At 38.1% G+C, this 20996-nt stretch overlaps 2 protein-coding genes across 2 annotated transcripts; both read left to right on the top strand.

Annotated features, from left to right (window-relative positions):
* The first annotated feature begins 4717 nt into the window (after positions 1-4717).
* On the top strand, positions 4718-5783 carry LOC124166824. Its single transcript, XM_046544520.1, has 2 exons — positions 4718-5090; positions 5298-5783. Exons 1-2 carry the CDS (start codon positions 4815-4817, stop codon positions 5487-5489), a joined length of 468 nt encoding a protein of 155 aa, XP_046400476.1. The 5' UTR covers positions 4718-4814; the 3' UTR covers positions 5490-5783.
* Positions 5784-16424: 10641 nt separating this feature from the next.
* LOC124166958 lies at positions 16425-17521 on the top strand. Its single transcript, XM_046544678.1, has 2 exons — positions 16425-16827; positions 17035-17521. The coding sequence occupies exons 1-2, from the start codon at positions 16552-16554 to the stop codon at positions 17224-17226; spliced, it is 468 nt and encodes a 155-aa protein (XP_046400634.1). The 5' UTR covers positions 16425-16551; the 3' UTR covers positions 17227-17521.
* The last annotated feature ends 3475 nt before the right edge of the window (positions 17522-20996 follow it).

Genomic DNA, 20996 nt, shown 5'->3' with positions numbered 1-20996 from the left:
AGTAAAAGGAAAATATTGACAAATCCAACGCGTTGAACTCCCACGTCGAAAGTGTACATACTATAGGCGACAGGGCGAGCAATTTTGGTCAGACACTTAGGAACCGATGAAATAAATCACTAGTCAACGACATGGGATAACTAAACAGCTAATTTCTATAAAAAAAATAATGAATATACGGGTACGGAAAGAATAAAACTCCGCGTCCTCAAGGATTTGGGGCTTCAGATTGCACCGCTCTTAGAGATAATATTCAAGAAGTCATTTTCTGAAAGAAAAATAACAATGGACAGGAAACTTGCAAATCTTATGTCAATATTCAAATTAGGGCAATTGATTAATTGAAAAAGGGCTACATAATCGAGCAAATTATCGAACAATATTATTAGCAAGGAATAGAGGAACATTTTCGAACATATCGTTGATAGTAGTATAATTAGTCTCCTGGTCAGTAGAAGGTTCCTATGTTGCTGTCGTCACGTATTCCACGAATCATTCGAAGCACAGCAGAAACGAGGACGGAAGGTGGGCTCGCGGGGCTACTGTCCAGATGGCCGGTCTCCAAGTCCGCGACTTTTCATCCGCACACCTGAGAAGGGGAAGGACTGAGGAAGGAAGAAGAATAGAAGGCGCCGCCGCGATGAGAGCCCAACGACGCCTCCAGGGAAAGGATAGGGATGGTAGGAGTTAGATAGGAAATCCCTATGCCGTTATTAGGGCCACGCACAGTGGGCCAAAATCCAAAAAAGCTGGCGAAAAGTCGAAAAATGAAGTTAGCGCAATCAGCCAAAAACAGTTGATATTCATTAATGAGCATGTACTCTTAAAGATAGGGTACCATAAAGAGCATGGAATACGTTAATATAATTTTTACAAGTGGTCAAAGTAAAGCATGTCAGAGTGAATTTAGCGACCAAATTTTTTCCGCTGAAAATAGCTAAATTTGTTGCTTCGTTACAGGGTCGTTGTTAACAATATTTGTTTCAAAGTAGTTTTACCCATAAAATTGATCTTCATGAAATGAATAGAGACAGCGTTTGATTCATTTTACTTGTTAATTAATATTTTTTATAATTTTTCAAAAAATGTGTTGATTTTTCATTGATTGTTATGTTTAACGGTAATTATCGTTTATATCGACATCAGGCTACACGGAGTTATTTGCACTGTGAGATAGACAAAAGCATATATAACAATATTCAGAATGCAGTTTTTGCGATAACTTGCGATTCTAATTTTAACAACCATATTTATGTAAATCCACCCCGGCCACTCGGACCACTGTGGCGGCCACGAAACGGCGCGGCGGCGGGACTAAGCGAAGAAAGGATATAATATCCGTGCATAAAGATGACGGAATGCCTGTTCGATGACATTGGTCATTTGAATACATATTTCATGAATAATTTTCATCTTGATTTTTGCACATTATACTATAAATAGCTAAATTCAACGTATATCTTGTCGCAAATAACAAATTGTTGCTATATTGGTGACTGGCAATTCTACGAAGAGGGAGGTTTCTCAGCAGAGCTATGGGCTAAAATATCTTTGAAAGGATTATCCCAGAATTGCGGATTTCCATAAAGCATCATGGGCAGGCTGCGGTCGAGTGGTTTAGGGAAGGTCATGTACGTGCAGCGGCAGGCGCCCGCGCCGGCTGGTTAAGGATTTGCGACCGTACGTACTTACTGGCCCGACAATGCTGGTTTTACAACCTTACCAGTAATGACTCTTTTCTACTTCGCTTAATTCATCGGTAGCTATCCCAAGTTGTGCTTTTTGCACTTTTTTGTCTCTTTTTGCCGACCCTTACTGCCACTTGTTCCGACAAATGGAATTCTTAGTTAGTGTCCCTAGGGGTTTTCCGGCTGTTTTTGAGTACCACATGCATCAGTTGTCCTAGAAAGAGTGTCGAGTGAACATCCACTGTAAGTGACTGTGCTGTGTAATAACACTGGATTAATCTGTTCAACGTTACAAGCGCTTCAAATGAGGATATAGTTAAGCTACCTGTAGTACCTGCCTGCTGTAGTACCTGGGAACCAAAGCCTCCTTGCACCCGCCTCCGTTTCGTTGTGACTTCAATAAGTGTACTCTGCATCCATCGAAAAAGATTTTACTTTCCATTGTGGCGAGAAGCAGTTTGAAGTGCTAATGGTAGGCAACATTGTAAACATATTAGAAAATTCCGGCTGCAAAATACGCGGAAGATATCAAGAGAGGCGACAAATGACGATTTCTTTCGGAGGTTGCTGCTCACCTCTAATTCCTTGATATCCTCGATTTTAATTCATTATAGTAAATTGATGGAAGATTTAGATCCAGAAGCGAAAAAACTTATTGAATACGGGAATGATGAATGTGAAGATGAGAGTGATGACGAGTCATCACAGGATGAGTGAACACTTTTATTTGATGTATTAATTGATTAAAAATATTGATTCAAGTTTTTGACAGTGAAATTATTAGCTAATATTCCTTCAATATTAAAATTATAAATTATCATGGTCTCTGCCACTGGTTTACATTTATGTTGCCTTGCACTACACTACTTATTATTTGCGGTGCCTATATGGTATTTACCCTTTGCTGACGTTTTTACCCTTGGGTCTTCGCGCGGAGGCCGCGAGCGGACGGTAATAAACCTAACGGTTCGCGCGCTAACCTAGCCCGTTTCACTCGAGGGCTGCCCATTGGTGTACCCAGATTTGCTCTTTTACTTTGAACATGTGAAAATGTTTCCAATCTAGAAATTGAGTTTTCCCAAAATAAGCCGTCTATAAGATTGGCTCGCTCATTTCTAGCCGAGTCAGTCTCCCTTCAGTATTCCTTATCGAATTGCCGAAGGACGTTCACGGAGTAGTTGCTCAGTTATGGACACAACGAAAGTGACTCGTCAAGATTTACATAGTGTGGTCTTGGCAAACAGAGAGGGGACTATTCATAAAGTTTTAATACATGAAGCGGGAATTGTGAAACATGACATTCTTCCTATTGTACAGCTTTCCGAAGAGGCATTGGAGGCCCGAAACAAGGAAATTAGAATGATTAGAACATATCGGGAGAAGCATACAAATAAATTTTGTTTTTGGACTCAAAATTTACATTATGCACAACTATTTGATAGCTTTAACGTTGTTAACAGTAGAAAACATTCCATTTTTCCCTTGATATTTCCATAGCAGAAGGTAGGCGTACTCCTGCACAGTTTGCTTCCCGAATCACATTCGCCTATTTTAATTGTTATTGCCCTTCTACACAATATTGTGGCCTCCATAATCTTAAAGAAGTTCAATTGCATCTTTACAATACACAATTTGTAAAAAAATTCGTTAATTTACTAATAATTTAGACTAGCGAATTTTGGCCAGTTTTTTTTTCGATTTTAGCTCACTGTGCGACGTGGGCCACCATTTAGCGAAACCATAATTTAATGTTTCTACGGAAAGGAAAAATTTTCTATGGAGAAGAAAAAGCCTACGGCTTTCCGCAGATATCATGCGAAGAAAGCTCGCGCATTTTGCGCTAATTGGAAAAGGAATGGCTAAGATATTCAAGAGCAACGGATGGAAATGTAGACGCCACCAATCAAATAATAGTGATATGAGATAGAGGTATGGCTGTCGGGAGCGACAACCAATAGCTGCAATCAAACGCAGACAGATGCAATACACACTTTTTCAACTCGTATTATTTTTTCCAGTTAGCGTCCGGTTTCCTCTTGAATTACAGATCTTTAGATTCTATCTACGAAAGGCCATGGACCAAGAACTACTTCTTATACGTAATGTAGTAATACAAATTATTGTGATAAATTCTGTAAGAAAAATAGAACAAGTGGCTTTGTAGTACCATCATCAACCGCTTCTGAGCATGGTATAACGAAGCAGCATTTCCTTTCAACAACATTTAGCGATGCCCTGAGAATCATCCCTAAACCTTGAAAATCAATGCTTAAAAAAATAGAGACAATAATATCGGAACATTATTTGGGCACACTTTTTCCCTCACGTACTATTATAACTCAAGGACGATATAGGTATTTTTTGGCGGGATAAATGAGTGTAAATCGTTCATGTTTAAATGAAACATAAGTAATTTTTGTTACATCAGCATCGGTATGTTACGATTTAAATGTATAAATAATAATCTCGGACAGGTAATCGTAGAAAATGACTGCATTTCACCTTATCAAGGTAGCACATGAAAAATAAAATGAAGTCCTGCTGAAGATTCACATTTCAACGGCGTTCAGTGATTCATTTCATAAACTGTACTCCAGGAAGAAGACTAAATTATGACACGCTGGCTTCAATGACAGAATATGTTTTCTTATCAAAAGACACAGAACGTCAATAAAATCTACTCACATTGTGATACATCGCTGGTGAAAGTCATGCCCACACTAAGTTTTCCGTTGTCAGCTCGCTAAATTGCAATAACCGCTTTATCATCGGATACTCAGAGATAGGAACGAAAAATAAATTGGACAGAAAAATTAAAATTGTTTCATATTTTACCATTTTCCCTGTGGACTTTCATTACGTTGCTACGTCTTTGTTTATAAACAAGCGTCACCACCCACTTTCACTATAAATAGCCGGCATAGGAGTGGAAAATGCATTCCTGTCTGTGAACCTGACGACGACAGAGGTCAGCACCGTCGAATATCAATTATTTGATCCGTAAAATGTTTTCCACAATCAAATGGTTGTTCAATAAATATATGTTGCCAATTTACAGCTTGCTGAATAAGCTTCATAAAGAAATATTTGAAAAGAGACGGCAAATCGTCAAATAAAAGTGACAACATGAGAGTCGCCGTGTCTTCGCAACAACATCTGCCGACCAAAATAAACAACAACAGCCAAGCGAAGATCATCCTCCCGCTGGAGATCGACGACTCCCTCGCGCCGATCGGACAAATCATTCGAAACGTGCACACGGCGACGAGATCCGTGATTCGCATTCTACGGCGGACATCAAACCCGGTCACGAAGAAGAAGAGCACGGCGAAGTGCACGAAAGTCACGAAGGGAGGCAAGCGGAAGTCAAGTGCAGGAAGACAGAAGCGATCGGGGAAAGAGGTGCGATTCATTATATAATTCAAAGCCATTCCCATCTCTATTCCTATCTTTATTAACTAAAGAACATTTCGTATTACTCTTTGTAGGGATATGATGCATCTGAAGATGTAGAATTAACATTAAAATCCTAGAAACCCTAAACCACCCTAAACACATCGTCAGTTCTTATAACGTTGCTAACAATTACGATTCCTCCGTCTCCATCAGGCGCTGAAGGCGGTCCCAGATGGCGATGAAGTGGATGAGATGCTGATGGCCAACTTGCCTTCTCTGGCGAAGGACGCGGCCATCGCCCCATCAATGGACTCCAGTGCCGCCTTCCCGGACACCATTGACTGGGAAGACATCTTCTCCGTGATCCCCGAACTCAAGGACTACGATCTCCAATTGCAGCTTTAGAATGGCGTGACAAACACCTGCACACGCCTTTTTTGTATTCTTTTTTTATGTTTTCATTACGTTTTTACTCTTTTGATATGTTTTATCACGATGAAATTTATACGTGTTGGTCATATACCCCAATACTTTTCTAAAGTTTTTCTCAGCTAACGCATGTATTGTTAGACAAATTCTATCTCCGGATTTCAATCACTGAAATCTAAACTATTTTTTGGAAACTTTTTGTGGACTAAGACAATTCTGACTCATGTATATATATGGTATCAGAATAAATGTATTTTATTTTTTCACCGATATTGTTTTCCCCGTCTCATTTATTTTCCCATCCATAAATCAAATTTATTCGATAATTTAATATTTTTTATCCTCTGGGGAAATAGAATATAAACCTAGACCATAGACCTAGGTGGATAAACAATAGATTAAGATGATGCTAATAGGGCGGCGGAGCATATGTCGTTCCCACTTTCTATTTTCGATTTCCGTGAGACTTCCTTGATTTTCTGATCATTTTTTTTAATTCCCCACTCTTTGTATCAATGGCGAAGCTATCGAATGGATAAGGATTAGAGAAGCAATACATAAGGTATTAATCTATATAGTGCCCTTCAATTAGCCTGAATAGGCTTTTTTGTTGTGGGTAATAACTAATAAGACTCCAACCCTTTGCAAAAATCACAAGAACATGATATATGTATACTGGCAATTTGACCTCCGAGTCCCACCTAGCATCAATTGAAGTCCTTCACCGTTTGGAGCAGTAACGAAATCCTAAACTTTTCCCGATTTTTGTTTGCCTGACTTTCATGTTCGGTATGTCCCGGTACAGGCTTGATGGAGATGGAAGAGTTCATGACTGAAATGTGGACGGATAGGTATTATGATTTAAGGTAGAGGTACGGCTGTCTGGAGTTAAAACCAAACACTGAATTCGACAGTTTTCCAACTCGTAACGCTGTTATGCCGCGTGTGTCCAGTTTCCGCCTGAATGAAACATTCAAAGTTTCCATCTATATCACTTGCCCAAAAGCGGTGGCGCATTTTTTTATTTGTGTCGGATTCTTGATTTTTAATCGTAAAAATATGTGGAGTATATCAGATTAAATTGTGAAAATAATATTGCAATATATTTTTTTAATCGATATAATCCACATTTTCATTCAAACTAACAGGTAGAATATATTACAAACGCGAAAATGTTCTTATGCAACTAAACAGAAAAAATAAACTACGTACTCCTGCTCCCAAATGAATGATTTACATATATTATAGGATTACACGTTCAAAACCAAAAATAGTGCACATTCGCTTTAGATTAGATCGTGGATTATATAAATCCGTGGTCATATATTTTAGATTTTAGTTGCAGAATGGCATTGAACATTTACTGAGAAAAAAATTGAGATATTAGAAACGATGAGCATCATGTTTTTGGTTATGAAAATGTAGTCTTTTATCTCAAAACCTTAAACGTGGGACCTTGAAACTGGCCACGTGGTTTATTTTCTTCTATTAACTTCGAATAAAAACGTGTTTTTTATATATTTTCAATTTCATTGTGATGTTATTTTCATTATTCTACTTCTTGAATGTGAGACGTATAAAGTTGAAAAACGATTCTACCATTAAAAAAGGTCGACATAGAAAAGACTAAAACAACGTAAGACGCGCAATCACAACTTTCATCTGTTAGTTAAAATATAAGAAGAAAGTGATGATTACACCAAGATTAGCTCCTGAAATTTTCTCCTCAGTAAGCGGACAATCATACGTTACTCTGGAGGACATCTGATTTTTTGTCGCGAAGAATGAAATCTTAGAATAGAACTTACTCCGCAGCTCGGAGATCAATATATATTCAATTACAGAATAAGTTGGCTCATACTCCCTTTGAAAACGTATAAATACTGAATGAATGTATTGTCACCTGTTCCTGATCTGTAGTGGATATTTGGAATCGATAGCTAATAGGTAAATGGTTAAAATATGAGCCAAAAGATTTACAGCGGAAGAACAAACTAGCAAACAAGAAAGTGACTTCACACAATTGTGATCACAACGTGTCGAATGTATGGCATTTATAGATCGGTCAAAGGCTATGGTTGCATTAAAAATAAATTTATTCAAATGGACCGAGTTACTTCGTTTCTATGAATAAAAAGAAAAAAACAGCCCTTTAAGATGAAAATTCATAAGGATGTAATATTGACCATTTTACTTGATTAAAAATGTATTGAAGAGTATGACTTTGATTTGCACCATGCACGTGAGTAAATTATAGCGATTAGGATGTCAAACATTATCCGAATAATTGACTTTCTGCCATTATTGTCAACGAGAAATTGCTTCCTTGGCCCTTGGCAGTAAGTTCGGGAGGGGGAAGCAGGTCAATGGGGGCGCACTATCAATCAACTGACCCAACGTGAGTGCGGCCACGCGGTGAGCAGTTGGCTGAATTCAAAAAAAGCTGGACAAAACCTCAAAAATTGTTTTTTTGGTACGGAATTCGAAACTTGGCCCAGTAGTTGTCAATGCATTTGTGCATATTTTGACGCTAACCGTTTTTCGTAGACTATTTTTTTTAACAAATTACATCCCCTAGAAGTTGAACATTCCCCTTCATCGAATTTTTTTCGGAATTGTGCATCTTAAAAGTAATGCCACATCTTTTGTTGCAATTCAATATCAACAAAAATTTACAATGATGTCTCCATGCTTCTGGGTTTCACCGCGTTGATTTTCTTTGCGAAGACAGTTTCTCCGGTATTCCGACCGGCCACTTCACGTCCACGAATACCGGAGAAACTGTCGTCGCAAAGATAATCCACGCGGTGAAACCCAGAAGCATGGAGACATCATCTAGACAACGCCGCGGAAAACTACGCATCAAAAATTTACAATATTATTAAACGGTTTCTTATTGTTAATTCTAGTTAACTTTCACGATTTAGTTGCAGTACCAGGTGTTTGTGGCCGTACGATACAGAATGCGGACCGAGTTCAACAAAGCCTATAGAGTATGATACGTTAAGATGAATAGAGTGGTTTCCTATTTTTTAAATTGCCTAAATCGAAATATTATTAATCCTTGAGTACGCATTTCACCCTTTTAGGTTTTTAAATTACTATTTTTCGCAATTAAATGACAAGTTAAAATTTTCAACCGCGCGAAAATGCGACGGCTAAGTATGAATGCTGGGAAAAGATCGTTTGACGTCATTTTGGTTCCGCCGGGTGAGGCCACCTTGGTACGAGGCTACGAGCGCCGATACAATGCAGGCTGCTAAGAAATGTTTCCCTGAGCCCTGTGCCACATGCATGCATTAGTAATCTCAGACGATGTAAAACTCCTATCCACTCGTATAGAAACTAGGTCCTTGTGACATCACGTGGAGTGGCATCGCATGGGCGCCAATCTGACCTTTCTCAAATGAGGATAAAATTCACCATTAACGTTCGTCTGAACTGGGATTTCTAAAACCAAATAATTTGTATATTATGAATACACTAATTGTGGGTAAGGAATCACAATCAATTCCTTTCGTTTTCATTGATGAAGGAAACTACCCAATTGCGACCGCCAGCGACACATAAATTAAGATTGATTTTCGAACGTGCGGCACAGTCTGGAGCAGGTTGCTGGCCACGATGAACACAGCGCTCGACGGATGCTGGAAAGTCAGTGTGTTCAAGCAATAGATTTTTATAAAAGCTATAATACATTAGTGCCACATTTATTTTTCATTTCACATAACCTAATTTCTTCACTTGTGATATTTATCATCGATGTGATACAAAGTGGCGGACACTGTTCATCGTCGCAATTTTGTGTTCATGTAGGATTAAAATAAAAGGATCACAGAGTTACCGCGAGATATTTACATTATATACAATATTTACATTAAAATTACATAAAACATTTTATAATTTCCATCCAAAGAAATCAACTACGACCGTTCGCATCACACAAATAAAATCGAAGTTTTTACCGAGCAGCACAGTCCGCGGCTACTTCCGGAGTCATGGAATGCCGTGACGCGGTGTACATTGCAAATCGCTATGGATAATCTTGGAGTGAGGATATGGCGATCTCTTGCTGTCGATAGAAATACCAGCAGAGGGATGATTGAGGAGACACGTGCTCTTTTACGGCTTTAATCTCAGTCTGTAAGTCTAAAATCTACTACCCTGGCCACACATATGACATATGTCAAAACAAAGATATGCATATTGCACACATTAGTAAAGAGTTATTGGATGCAAAAAATATATTCCCTACCATCTTATTAAAACAGATCCACAATAAGCTACCCGACCACCTCAAAGCAATTTAATGCGGGAGAGTACTTAAAGATTGACAGTGAGCTTTTATCTGATAAATAATCCATAACTTTCACTAGCAGATAAAATAAAGTAAATATCAATTTGAAAAACTGAACAACAGTTTCTTTCACACTTAACATATATGTGTAATTACTGTTAAATTTTGAAAAACTAAAAATATTTTCCGTCTTGACTGAAATTATAGCGAATATGCAACGCAGAACGTAATCCAAATATGTAATTTAATATGATGCGTGTTATTAGTACCCTAGCGATTAATCATTGATGTCATGATGAATTACATCGCCTACAAAGTCGCATTTAAGATCGCTGTAGAGTCTAACATTAGCGTGATCAATGCATATTGGAGTCGACTTAGTTCTTCTAGTTGGCTCATTAATAGGACTTTTAAACCAATAAGTGCTCATTAAGTAGTTACATATAAATTTCTGAGTCAATGTTGGGTGGCATGATATTGACATTCATATCTCAAACGTCAACTAGAAATATGTAATACTGATTCGAGGTCATTTACAAATTGTTCCACGGACACGATGATGTCTGCATCTATGATAATTATGCCAAAGTTAAGGATGGACATTATAAAGAATTTAAAACAAAGTCCGTTGAGGACACGAAACGAGAAATTTCTATATAATCAATATGCAAAGTTTAAAAAAGATGGACACCTCCACCTCTGCTTGTACTCCACACAGTAGTACAATTATAACCATTGATTTTGTAAAGACTCACTTCAGAATTTTTAATCATAAGTTTACTCACTACAATAATATCAGGGTAACGGGTCAAGTTATTCAGATAAAGAGGGAATATTTAAAAGTTACATTCATACTAGGTTACGTGTCTATTTGTGTTTTATCATTTGATGCGGGGCACTAAATTCACGTCACCCTAGCTAAGTGGCGCAGCGAGGGGGGGGGGGGGATAAAAACCCCCCTAGAGCTCAGAGAATTTTTTTAAATTTAATCCATTTTACCTGATTTGATTGATATTACTAATAGAATAGTGTAAGGATGAATAAAATATCCCTCAGAAAGCCGTAAGACTCACTATTTTGAACCATACATCTTTAAAATTCCGCAATTTATTAATTTCGACCTACCACTTATCCTGGTGTGTATACTATGCTCCACACACCCCGGAATTAGTTGCACGTAAACCCCTCCCATCCTTAATTCCTAGCTGCGCCCCTCCCCTAGCGTACCGAGAGTGTTTTCGTCCTTGATGTGGACTCTGCCGCAGCATCCGCTTTTCTCACAAAAATCCTTCCGTTTTGAATCCATAGGTTTTAATAATAGAGTTTGCAACCTTTATAAGTAATTTTGCTTTGACAGAAAGGAGCTCTTTGTAGCAATAGTTATTATTAGTGATTGAACGGTTCGATTCCTCGATTCTCGACCAAGAACTGGAATCGAAAACGAGTACTTGCCAAGGTGAAAAATCGATTCCGATTCCAGTAGTACTTCAAACCACAAATTTATATACGACCGCGATTCCAACAGTCATTTGAATTTTCGCGCCACGTTATCGTAATAACAAAACACAAATCTTCTAGGGATGTCCAAGTACTCGAAAATTCGATTCGAGTCAAGTAGTTGGTACTCGACTCGAGCGTTTCGAGTAGCATTACGAATGTCGAGTCGAGTAGTTAAGGTTACAGAGCTTTCGCGGCTAGTAGGTCCAGCAATCTGCCGACAGGTAGCGCTATCATGAAACTCATTTAATAATACAGTTTCTAAAGCCGATAAGTCATTCCAATGCCTTGGCCTGGTAGTTTCAGCTTGCCGAATACACTATAGTTGGCGACGTGGGCGCCGAATACCTTTACGCCAGCCGCGGCGGCCGATCGTCTTCCTACCCGGCGCACACTGGTCCGAAATCAGAAAAAACTGGAATGAAGTCCAAAATGACCTTTTTGGGGATAGAGACTCGAAACTTAGCGTAAATACTCATAAATCATTACCAGATATAGATTTATATGCCATTTTACGTAAATACGACTCTTTAGTGAGATATAGTGGCCCAAACATGACAAATTTTTAATGCCACGCGAGATATCGTTTTTCCTCAAACAATCTTTGAATTTATCCAGGTTGGTATGAGTTTTATGGAATAAAAAACGCAATATTCCTTTGATCTGGTGCTTTGCCTATACTTTCAATGACTTTTGAAGATTTTGGCTCTCATTTGTCTGGTTTTACAACGCAAAATGGCCGACCCGTTTTTCACATGAAATTTGACATAAAGCAGACATTATCTTTCGTTTACGAAAAATATAACTCGGAAAATTTGAACCACAATATAAAGTAGAGATTTCTAAAGAGTACTAAAAAGAAATCTAGGAAAAAAATGTTTGCGACGAAGGAAATAAGAGCTATTTTTCAATCACGCGTAAAGGCTGAGCTACACGCTGCGGAACTTTAAGGCTCGGTAACCGAGGCCGATTTTTCAAGTTTTTTAAAACATTAGTCTTGAAAATCGTCATTTAAAGCATGGATAATCGTCTTCATTGACTTAAAACACTAAACTGAGGATGTTTATAAGGACTACGTATAGATCGACTAGGCCATTTAGCGCATTACTCGAGTGAAAATACTAAGGATTGGATATTTTTCGGAACCATCCCAGGAATAAAAAATATGGCTCGGGTATTGAAGTAAAGTGAAGATTATGTCAGCATGCTTAAGAGAAATGAACAGTTTCGGTGAAAGGCAACAACCGATACCCTTTCTCCCTTTCCACCTTCACCGAGGTGAGTCGCGCGGAAGGGGGAGTTTTCACATCACAAGGCTCTTTTAGCCTTTTTTATTACTGCATCCGTCCGATGTGATATTCATTGGTAGCGTTTAGTTTCTTCCTTGAACTTAAAAAAAGCAAGATATTTTAAGGTTGATTAAATGACTAGAGAAGTATAGAATATTTTTTGGCTCTACAAAACTAAAGTTTAGTTCTACAGTTCGTTCACTTCGTCCACTTGAATTCCATGAAGATTCAAAGTCCAAAAAAATCGTTGATATAATTTTTAATAAAAATTCCAAAGTCTCCGTAACCTTGCGATTTTGGTAGGAAAGTACTTGCCCAGTCACACATGTGTGTAGCAAAAGGCAATATTCTGCAGGCAGTAATACTGCAACATGGAGTCATCAAAACTTGCTGGCTGAGCATGTAGAATAATTGGTTTTTCTGCTTGAGAATTTGAAAGGGCCAAATATTACATGATTCATATACGTAGTATCTAATCTTTATTATACCTGTGAAAATTACTGTACTAAGGGCTCTCCCTTGTAGTTTGGATACATATATATGATCGACATATTACTTGGGGTTAATTAATTTCAATTGCCCCTATGGAACTATTGAAGGCGCATTAATTTTCATTCATCTCCTACTTCTGACAATAACCATCAACGATCCTTACTGTATTTTCCTCCTTACATTAGGCTAGACATTCATCATAGAAAATTGAAGTAGAATATATTGTAGTATGCATTGCTGTATTGCCTGGATCAGAAATTATCATACTCGACTCGATACTCACGAGTAATTTTCAACTCGACTCGAGATCAAAAAGTGCTACTTGGAAATCCCTATTATATTCCGAAGGAGCGATTGCAGACTAGGGAGCCTGTCGCAGGTATATGGTCAATATACAGTTATGCATTTGGAAAAGTACTCAAAGTCACCATAGCAATCACTGTTGAAGCTGAAGTGGAAGCTTATTGATCAGAGATGAATGCACCACCAAATTTCCTCTCCTAGGAAATACTGGAAGACTTGTATATCCTACCCAAGGCTGAAAGTATTAACGAGGAGGTTTCTTACCGCCATAGACTGTGTTCAGTGAAAGACTTTTTAGTTCTGCAGGAAAAATATGTGATGTAAAATGCAACAGGCTTTATCCTGACAGAGTGAAGATGCTTTGCTTTCTGAGCAAAAATTTAAAGTCTGTAAAAGGAGACTAAATTTGTGAGACATTATTGATAACGATAACATATTACCAATAAAAGATAGATATTAAAGGAGATACTTTTATTTTTAATTTAAACATGAGTGCTAATATGCTAAAGTAATACCTATCATGTAGCACCACTTTTCAGGTATGTTCTGCTTTGAAATTTAGCTATTATATTTTAATTACGTAGTGATGATATGAAAGATGCTTTTGTCAACTGATTCTTTCACAGAGTAATATTTTTTTTAATTGGTTATCTTGTTGCCTGGAATTAAGTGATATTTTTCTTGGAGACTATGGCATCAGAATCGATGGAATCGGTATCGGTAGAATCGAAATCGAAATGTCAGAATCGGAATCGGGATCGGAATCGATAAAATTTTGGAATCGACCCATCACAAGTTATTATTTTTCTCAAATCTCATGTTCAGACTGGCCTTTGCCGAAGCATGGATTTCCGAAAAAAAACCATACCAGACTCATTTAACATATTTGAGTTCTTATTTGGGAAATAGCCTAATTTTTGCGGTCTCTGGACCACTGAGCGGTATCCTTGAGAGTATGCAACGCGCGACTACTCTCGTGTTGGCCGGGGTGCGGAGACTAAGGAGATTTCATTCCAGTTGAACAATCAAACACAGGACATTTCACCTGTTATGTAGTACCTTCACGGCAGCATAAGTAATTAGAAAATAGATAACAAGAGTTATTGGAGTTATCCTGATTTTGATTGCAAGATCCAAATGCTGGTCGTTTACTTACAATTAGACCCTAAATCACAATTTATTAAAAGAATTCTGGATAATGGAATTAAAAGAGAGGTTAAGAAGGGGTAAACATTTTCCTCATTTGCATATAATTGATGAAAATGCTCATGACTAAACTCTCGATTCTAATTTCAGGTCCATATTTTGAGGTCGCTCAAAATCACAAAATACAAACAAAAATTAATTTCTTCTCCCGTCACATTTGAGAATACTAAATATCTCTCGCCAATTAATGAGAACTTAATGGAATTCGATGGGATCCAGTAAAAGTATTGAGGATAATTAATTTAAAAAATTAATGAAGAAGCATAATATATATCTGGGCATTATCTGTCTTACTAGCCACATAAAGAATATCTCCCGGAAGAGACGTGTAATCTCATCTTGTAAATTTTAGCAAAAACGTGTAGATGAGTACAGAACCAAGATGACTAAAATGGAAGCAGCCATATGTAAAGATTGAATAAATACCCAGCAGGGTATACATCTCCATAGTGCCCTGCAGTTAGGCTCAATAGGTGGGGACGCTAAGATAGCAGCCCTCTACAAACAGGAATAATAGTCAAAGGGATTGCGTATACGAGTAATTTAATCTCGGAACCCCAGCAAGGATTTTTTGAAGTCATTCGCCGATTGAAAAAGTGACGGATTGATATAACTATCCGTCCTGCAAAATTTCTCTCTCTTATTGTATCGTTTCTACCGAACTAAGTTACATAATCAGGTTCTAAGAATATGTACACTGTGTAGATCTGAAAGACATCCGCTCTTAATTGCTCAAGACAAAATCTAAGCCTAGCATGACTCCTCAGAGTCCCTAATGGTTCCCTAAATAATATCCCAGCATATTGTATCATAGGACAGGATGCGGAGTTTTTCTAGGTGTTAAATCACATTTGCAGAACTGCTCACGGATTAACTAAAAAAGAAACCTAAATAAAGGAATAGGGAAAACCAGTATGACCTTCCTAAAGTCACTTGAAAATATCTCACTTGCCCAATTACTCGACATAAGTACGAGAGATAATAAAATATTAGACCTTTCAGCAGTAGCTTAGGTAGGAGCTAAGTTCATAAAATGTAAAGGAGCGGCTAATGATGGTATAACAAATTTGTCATTTTCTAAGCTTTCTTGCCCGAGATAAATATTTAAACATTTTAATTGTCGATGCATACAGAACAAACATTACTTATGTTCGATTTAAACTACAACATTTCTTACTCATATTTACCGCAGGAAATTACTTGTTTCGTCACAGAGTGTTCATAGTACTTTAGGGAAGAAGTGTGTCCCTAAAATGACACGATACCTATATTTTTTAAATAGATTATTCTCACGGTATCGCTTCATTGTCTAAAAAGAACTACAGATTTTTCCATGTCTAACGCATGCACTATCTATTATCTAAGGTCCTGCTTAAAATTCACATTTCAACGGCCTTTAGAACTTTGTTTCATAATAAGAAGAATAAATTATGATAGCCTAGCTTTAATGAACAGTAAAGATTTCCTTGTCGAAAGAAATAGAATGTCGATAAAATCTACTCACATTACGATACATCGCTGGTTAATGTCATCCCCACACTAAGTTTAACGTTTTCACCTCGCTTAATTGCAATAACCGCTTTATCATAGGATACTCAGAGATAGAAACGAAAAGCAAATTGGACAGAAAAATTAAAATTGTTTCATATTTTACCTTTTTTACCATTTTCCCTGTGGAATTCCATTACGTTGCTATGTCTTTGTTTATAAACAAGCGTCACCACCCACTTTCACTATAAATAGCCGGCATAGGAGCGGAAAATGCATTCCTGTCTCAGAACCTGACGACGACAGAGGTCAGCATCGTCGAATATCAATTATTTTATCCGTAAAATGTTTTCCACAATCAAATGGTTGTTCAATAAATATATGTTGCCAATTTACAGCTTGCTGAATAAGCTTCATAAAGAAATATTTGAAAAGAGACGGCAAATCGTCAAATAAAAGTGACAACATGAGAGTCGCCGTGTCTTCGCAACAACATCTGCCGACCAAAATAAACAACAACAGCCAAGCGAAGATCATCCTCCCGCTGGAGATCGACGACTCCCTCGCGCCGATCGGACAAATCATTCGAAACGTGCACACGGCGACGAGATCCGTGATTCGCATTCTACGGCGGACATCAAACCCGGTCACGAAGAAGAAGAGCACGGCGAAGTGCACGAAAGTCACGAAGGGAGGCAAGCGGAAGTCAAGTGCAGGAAGACAGAAGCGATCGGGGAAAGAGGTGCGATTCATTATATAATTCAAAGCCATTCCCATCTCTATTCCTATCTTTATTAACTAAAGAACATTTCGTATTACTCTTTGTAGGGATATGATGCATCTGAAGATGTAGAATTAACATTAAAATCCTAGAAACCCTAAACCACCCTAAACACATCGTCAGTTCTTATAACGTTGCTAACAATTACGATTCCTCCGTCTCCATCAGGCGCTGAAGGCGGTCCCAGATGGCGATGAAGTGGATGAGATGCTGATGGCCAACTTGCCTTCTCTGGCGAAGGACGCGGCCATCGCCCCATCAATGGACTCCAGTGCCGCCTTCCCGGACACCATTGACTGGGAAGACATCTTCTCCGTGATCCCCGAACTCAAGGACTACGATCTCCAATTGCAGCTTTAGAATGGCGTGACAAACACCTGCACACGCCTTTTTTGTATTCTTTTTTTATGTTTTCATTACGTTTTTACTCTTTTGATATGTTTTATCACGATGAAATTTATACGTGTTGGTCATATACCCCAATACTTTTCTAAAGTTTTTCTCAGCTAACGCATGTATTGTTAGACAAATTCTATCTCCGGATTTCAATCACTGAAATCTAAACTATTTTTTGGAAACTTTTTGTGGACTACGACAATTCTGACTCATGTATACATATGGTATCAGAATAAATGTCTTTATTTTATCACCGGAATTTTTTTCGCTCTTTCTTTTGTGCATTTTCTTATTATCCCATCCTATCTCGATCTATTTATTTTCTTTTTAATCCTTTCCTATGCGGTTAAAAACTTTTAACGATGGAAGGATTGCGGGTCACAACTCAGGACTCACAGAAATAGGAATAAATAAATATCTAGTTAAATAACTAATTAACATGGGAGACTAATATGGCAGTAAATCAAGGTTTTTTCCAACATTCCATTTTCGATTTCCTTGATTTGTAGACCTTTTTTTAAATTTCTCCCTTTATTATACCATCGGAAAAGGTGTCACATTTAAGGGTTTAAGGTAAACTCCTACAAAGTGACCATCCTGTGGTCTACTTTTACAGTCTGTTATGCCATACGCGGAAAAATGGACTTGTTATAGTGTTGAAGGAAGCATGAGCTCTCATCATTAGTGAATAATGTCCCTATGCTTCTCCACATTGACCTACCAACATAAAAATAATCATTCTCTAGAGCGGTACCCTTGCTATAGGCCACGCTCATATTAACGGACACCTCCTGCGCTGTTTGGATTTGCAAAAAGCCAACCAAAGTCCGCAGAGATCTAATATGTCTGGGCAGTTGAAGCGCCTGGTATTCGGAAGATCCTCTGTTTGAGATGGAGTCTAGGCAAATTAGGGGAGAGAGGGGTAATAGCGTACACTTAAGCATTTTTTATTTTATATATTTCAATTGAAAACTTCAACGAAATAGGCAATCCGATTATTTTGAAGGAAATTCGATTTCCCACCGATTATGTTTGGAAAATTTATCTTACTTTTGAGTGTTACACCTATTTTACAAAACCCTTACACTGCACGGTATAGTCCCGAGTACCGTGGCAGTACCGCTTTGTGCAGTATTGCCCCGAACTGGTGATGATTAACGACATTGCAAAGATTGTGGAGGAAAACAAAGATGGAGAATGTAATATAAAGTTTTATTCCATCATCGAAATAAGTAAAACATAGTATATTACCTTAAATTAAAATTAAAATAACAGCAACCGCTATCTTATTTGTAATAAAAGTGAGCTAACGTAAAACTAAAATTATAGAAAATCCTTTTCCATTTAGGATTAAATGCTTTATTGTAGCGTCAAAATATGGAAATCCATAATTAGTGCAGACAAACTGACGACGCGACGGATGAAGGTCGTTCGGATTCTTTAGGTGTTCCGACTATCATGTATTCGGGCCATCGAGGTTCGCCTGTACTTCGGAAGATTAGCAACTCACATATTCAAAGGTCCTTCATAATTCACATATGCATTTCAATGTTCAAGTTGTTCAGAAAAGCTTTAATACTAGGATTTTTTAGGACTTTAATACTAGGATAGGACAATACTTTGCGACTTGCACGGTATTGCCCCATGCAAGGTGGACGGAATTGCCCCAAAACGACATGACGCAGCATTTTCAACCCAAACCTGAAATAAGAACAATATAGGACTTGTGTTTGGTATTAAGAAATAGCCCATGATATGGGCCATTCAAAACCATTAGTTTGAATACAGTCACTAATAAAATGTTTCCCGTACCTCAGTTCGAGTTAGTCTTTGAAATTATAATAAGAGTTGACAAAACGGAAAAACTTTCGTCGCATGCACGTGCGTAAAGGCATAAGCTCCCAGATTGTCTGTATCGGTTTCGCTTTCCTTCCGCTATGAATCAGTACTTCCCAGCGCTAACTACATAATCCAGCGGATCTAAAATTATGGTGCACGGTATTGCCCCGCCGCCATACGGTATTTCCCCGGTCTCTCCTCTTCCTCAGAGGAATGTTTTAACTATAATTTTGATATTTTTTTACTTTTACGATAATTATTCTTCTACCTAGAAATTTCTGACACAGAAATCCCATGACGTGAAATTTTGCTTTTGGACCACATTATGAGGTCTAAAGGTCAACATTATAAAATTTAGGTTACATTAAACAAAGACACATACTTTTCTTATATTACACACAGTGTTCACACAACTTTGGGTGACTAATATTAGAGAATTATACAGGACATTGTCCTATATAAAAATTATATAGGACAATGGGAGTCTGCATCGATGGGTATCAGAATCATGAATGAAATGAATTGGATGAATAATAATGGCTCGGAAAAAATATCAGAGAATTTGTGAAGAACAATTATCCTAGAGTGTAAAAAGAAATTACAACCTACACACCGCCCGAAAGCCGCCAAGATGACGTGTGGTGTTATGACATCAGCCGTTAACAAATGAAGAGGAAATGCGCATACGAAGTTTCGCATTCATTGACCCATTTTCGCTCAGGAGACTTTCTGCTTGCGATTGTGAGGATGTTTGGGTAGTTTAAAGAGTCCTCGTCGGTAATTCAGTGAAGTATTCTGGTGATGCAACCACTTGTTTCTCCAGAATGAGCCGTAGACAAACAGCTACACTGTGAGGTAACGAGGTCAGACTCAGAGGTTGTTCAATTTCCACGAGTGACGTTGATGGAAAGGATGAATCTTCTGGGCAAGCACATTTTTGGATAAAGGAAAGTTAAAATAACCTATACAATGCCACCTCCTGTTTACTTTTATAGTGCATACTTGAGTGAGTAATTTAAAGACAGTAGTCGTCCGTATCGAATTTCTCTTTCGTATTCCCTTCTTTCCGTCACTGACCTTGTTTCGACCGGCTCCAAAAATAAACTAATAAGAGGATTAAGTTAGTGCACGCTTCAAAAACATATCCGCGACAATTAGACAGCAAAGAGGAGTGTGGGTTTCCTTCAAGAGCCTTATATCCTCAGAATGGTGGGATGTAGTCATATGGTTACGGTGGGCGGAAATGGGCTAGTCCTTTATTGATCAGGGAAAGAACTAGTTGCGGGGCGGGGAAAGTCGAGTTATCCGCACATTTATCGGTTGTCGGGGGGAGCAGCGGATGCTTCGTATCTACACGCATCACAGCACCAGGGGGGGAGGGGGCCATTTGTTGACAACGTTTGATTCGATTTATTCGGTGGGAGAATTGAATCTACATCAACATAATACCCCGCCAAGCAGCCTAAAAAGAGGTGTTTGGACACCAGCCGCCACAGAATCTAAAGAATATGCTCAAACGAAGTTCCTTCTAGCATTTATTAAAGTCCTTTATTGTCGGCGGGTGAAAACTAATTTCTACACCTATCCATTCGGCAAAATGCCTCTCTCAATTTATCTTATCTTTCGGATCTGGAAATATAATGAGGTATTAATAAGATGTTCTCCATGTCGCTCTGAAAGATATAATTTCTTAATTGCTCAAGCAATCGAAGACTAGCGCGCAGCCCCTGAGTTTCTAGCGGCTCCTAACCTAATTCTTTTAGAATCTGTGTAACGCTTTCTGCAGCATTTTTTGGCGAACCGTGAAGTTTCCGTTTGTGCTGTATTTCGCATCGTATTATACATGTTAAAACATTACGCCAATATCTCGAAATATCCTGGATTTAAGGAATCTA

Source organism: Ischnura elegans, chromosome 10, assembly GCF_921293095.1.
Source record: "Ischnura elegans chromosome 10, ioIscEleg1.1, whole genome shotgun sequence".
NCBI classification, from domain to species: Eukaryota; Metazoa; Arthropoda; class Insecta; order Odonata; family Coenagrionidae; genus Ischnura; species Ischnura elegans.
This window is presented reverse-complemented; position numbering and strand designations above follow the sequence as displayed.

Bases quoted from the DNA above. Each gene is read 5' to 3' on its own strand.
- LOC124166824 (XM_046544520.1), top strand. From the start codon at position 4,815: ATGAGAGTCGCCGTGTCTTCGCAACAACATCTGCCGACCAAAATAAAC. The intron at 5,091-5,297 runs GTGCGATTCATT...CGTCTCCATCAG, and splicing joins AGAAGCGATCGGGGAAAGAG to GCGCTGAAGGCGGTCCCAGA.
- LOC124166958 (XM_046544678.1), top strand. From the start codon at position 16,552: ATGAGAGTCGCCGTGTCTTCGCAACAACATCTGCCGACCAAAATAAAC. The intron at 16,828-17,034 runs GTGCGATTCATT...CGTCTCCATCAG, and splicing joins AGAAGCGATCGGGGAAAGAG to GCGCTGAAGGCGGTCCCAGA.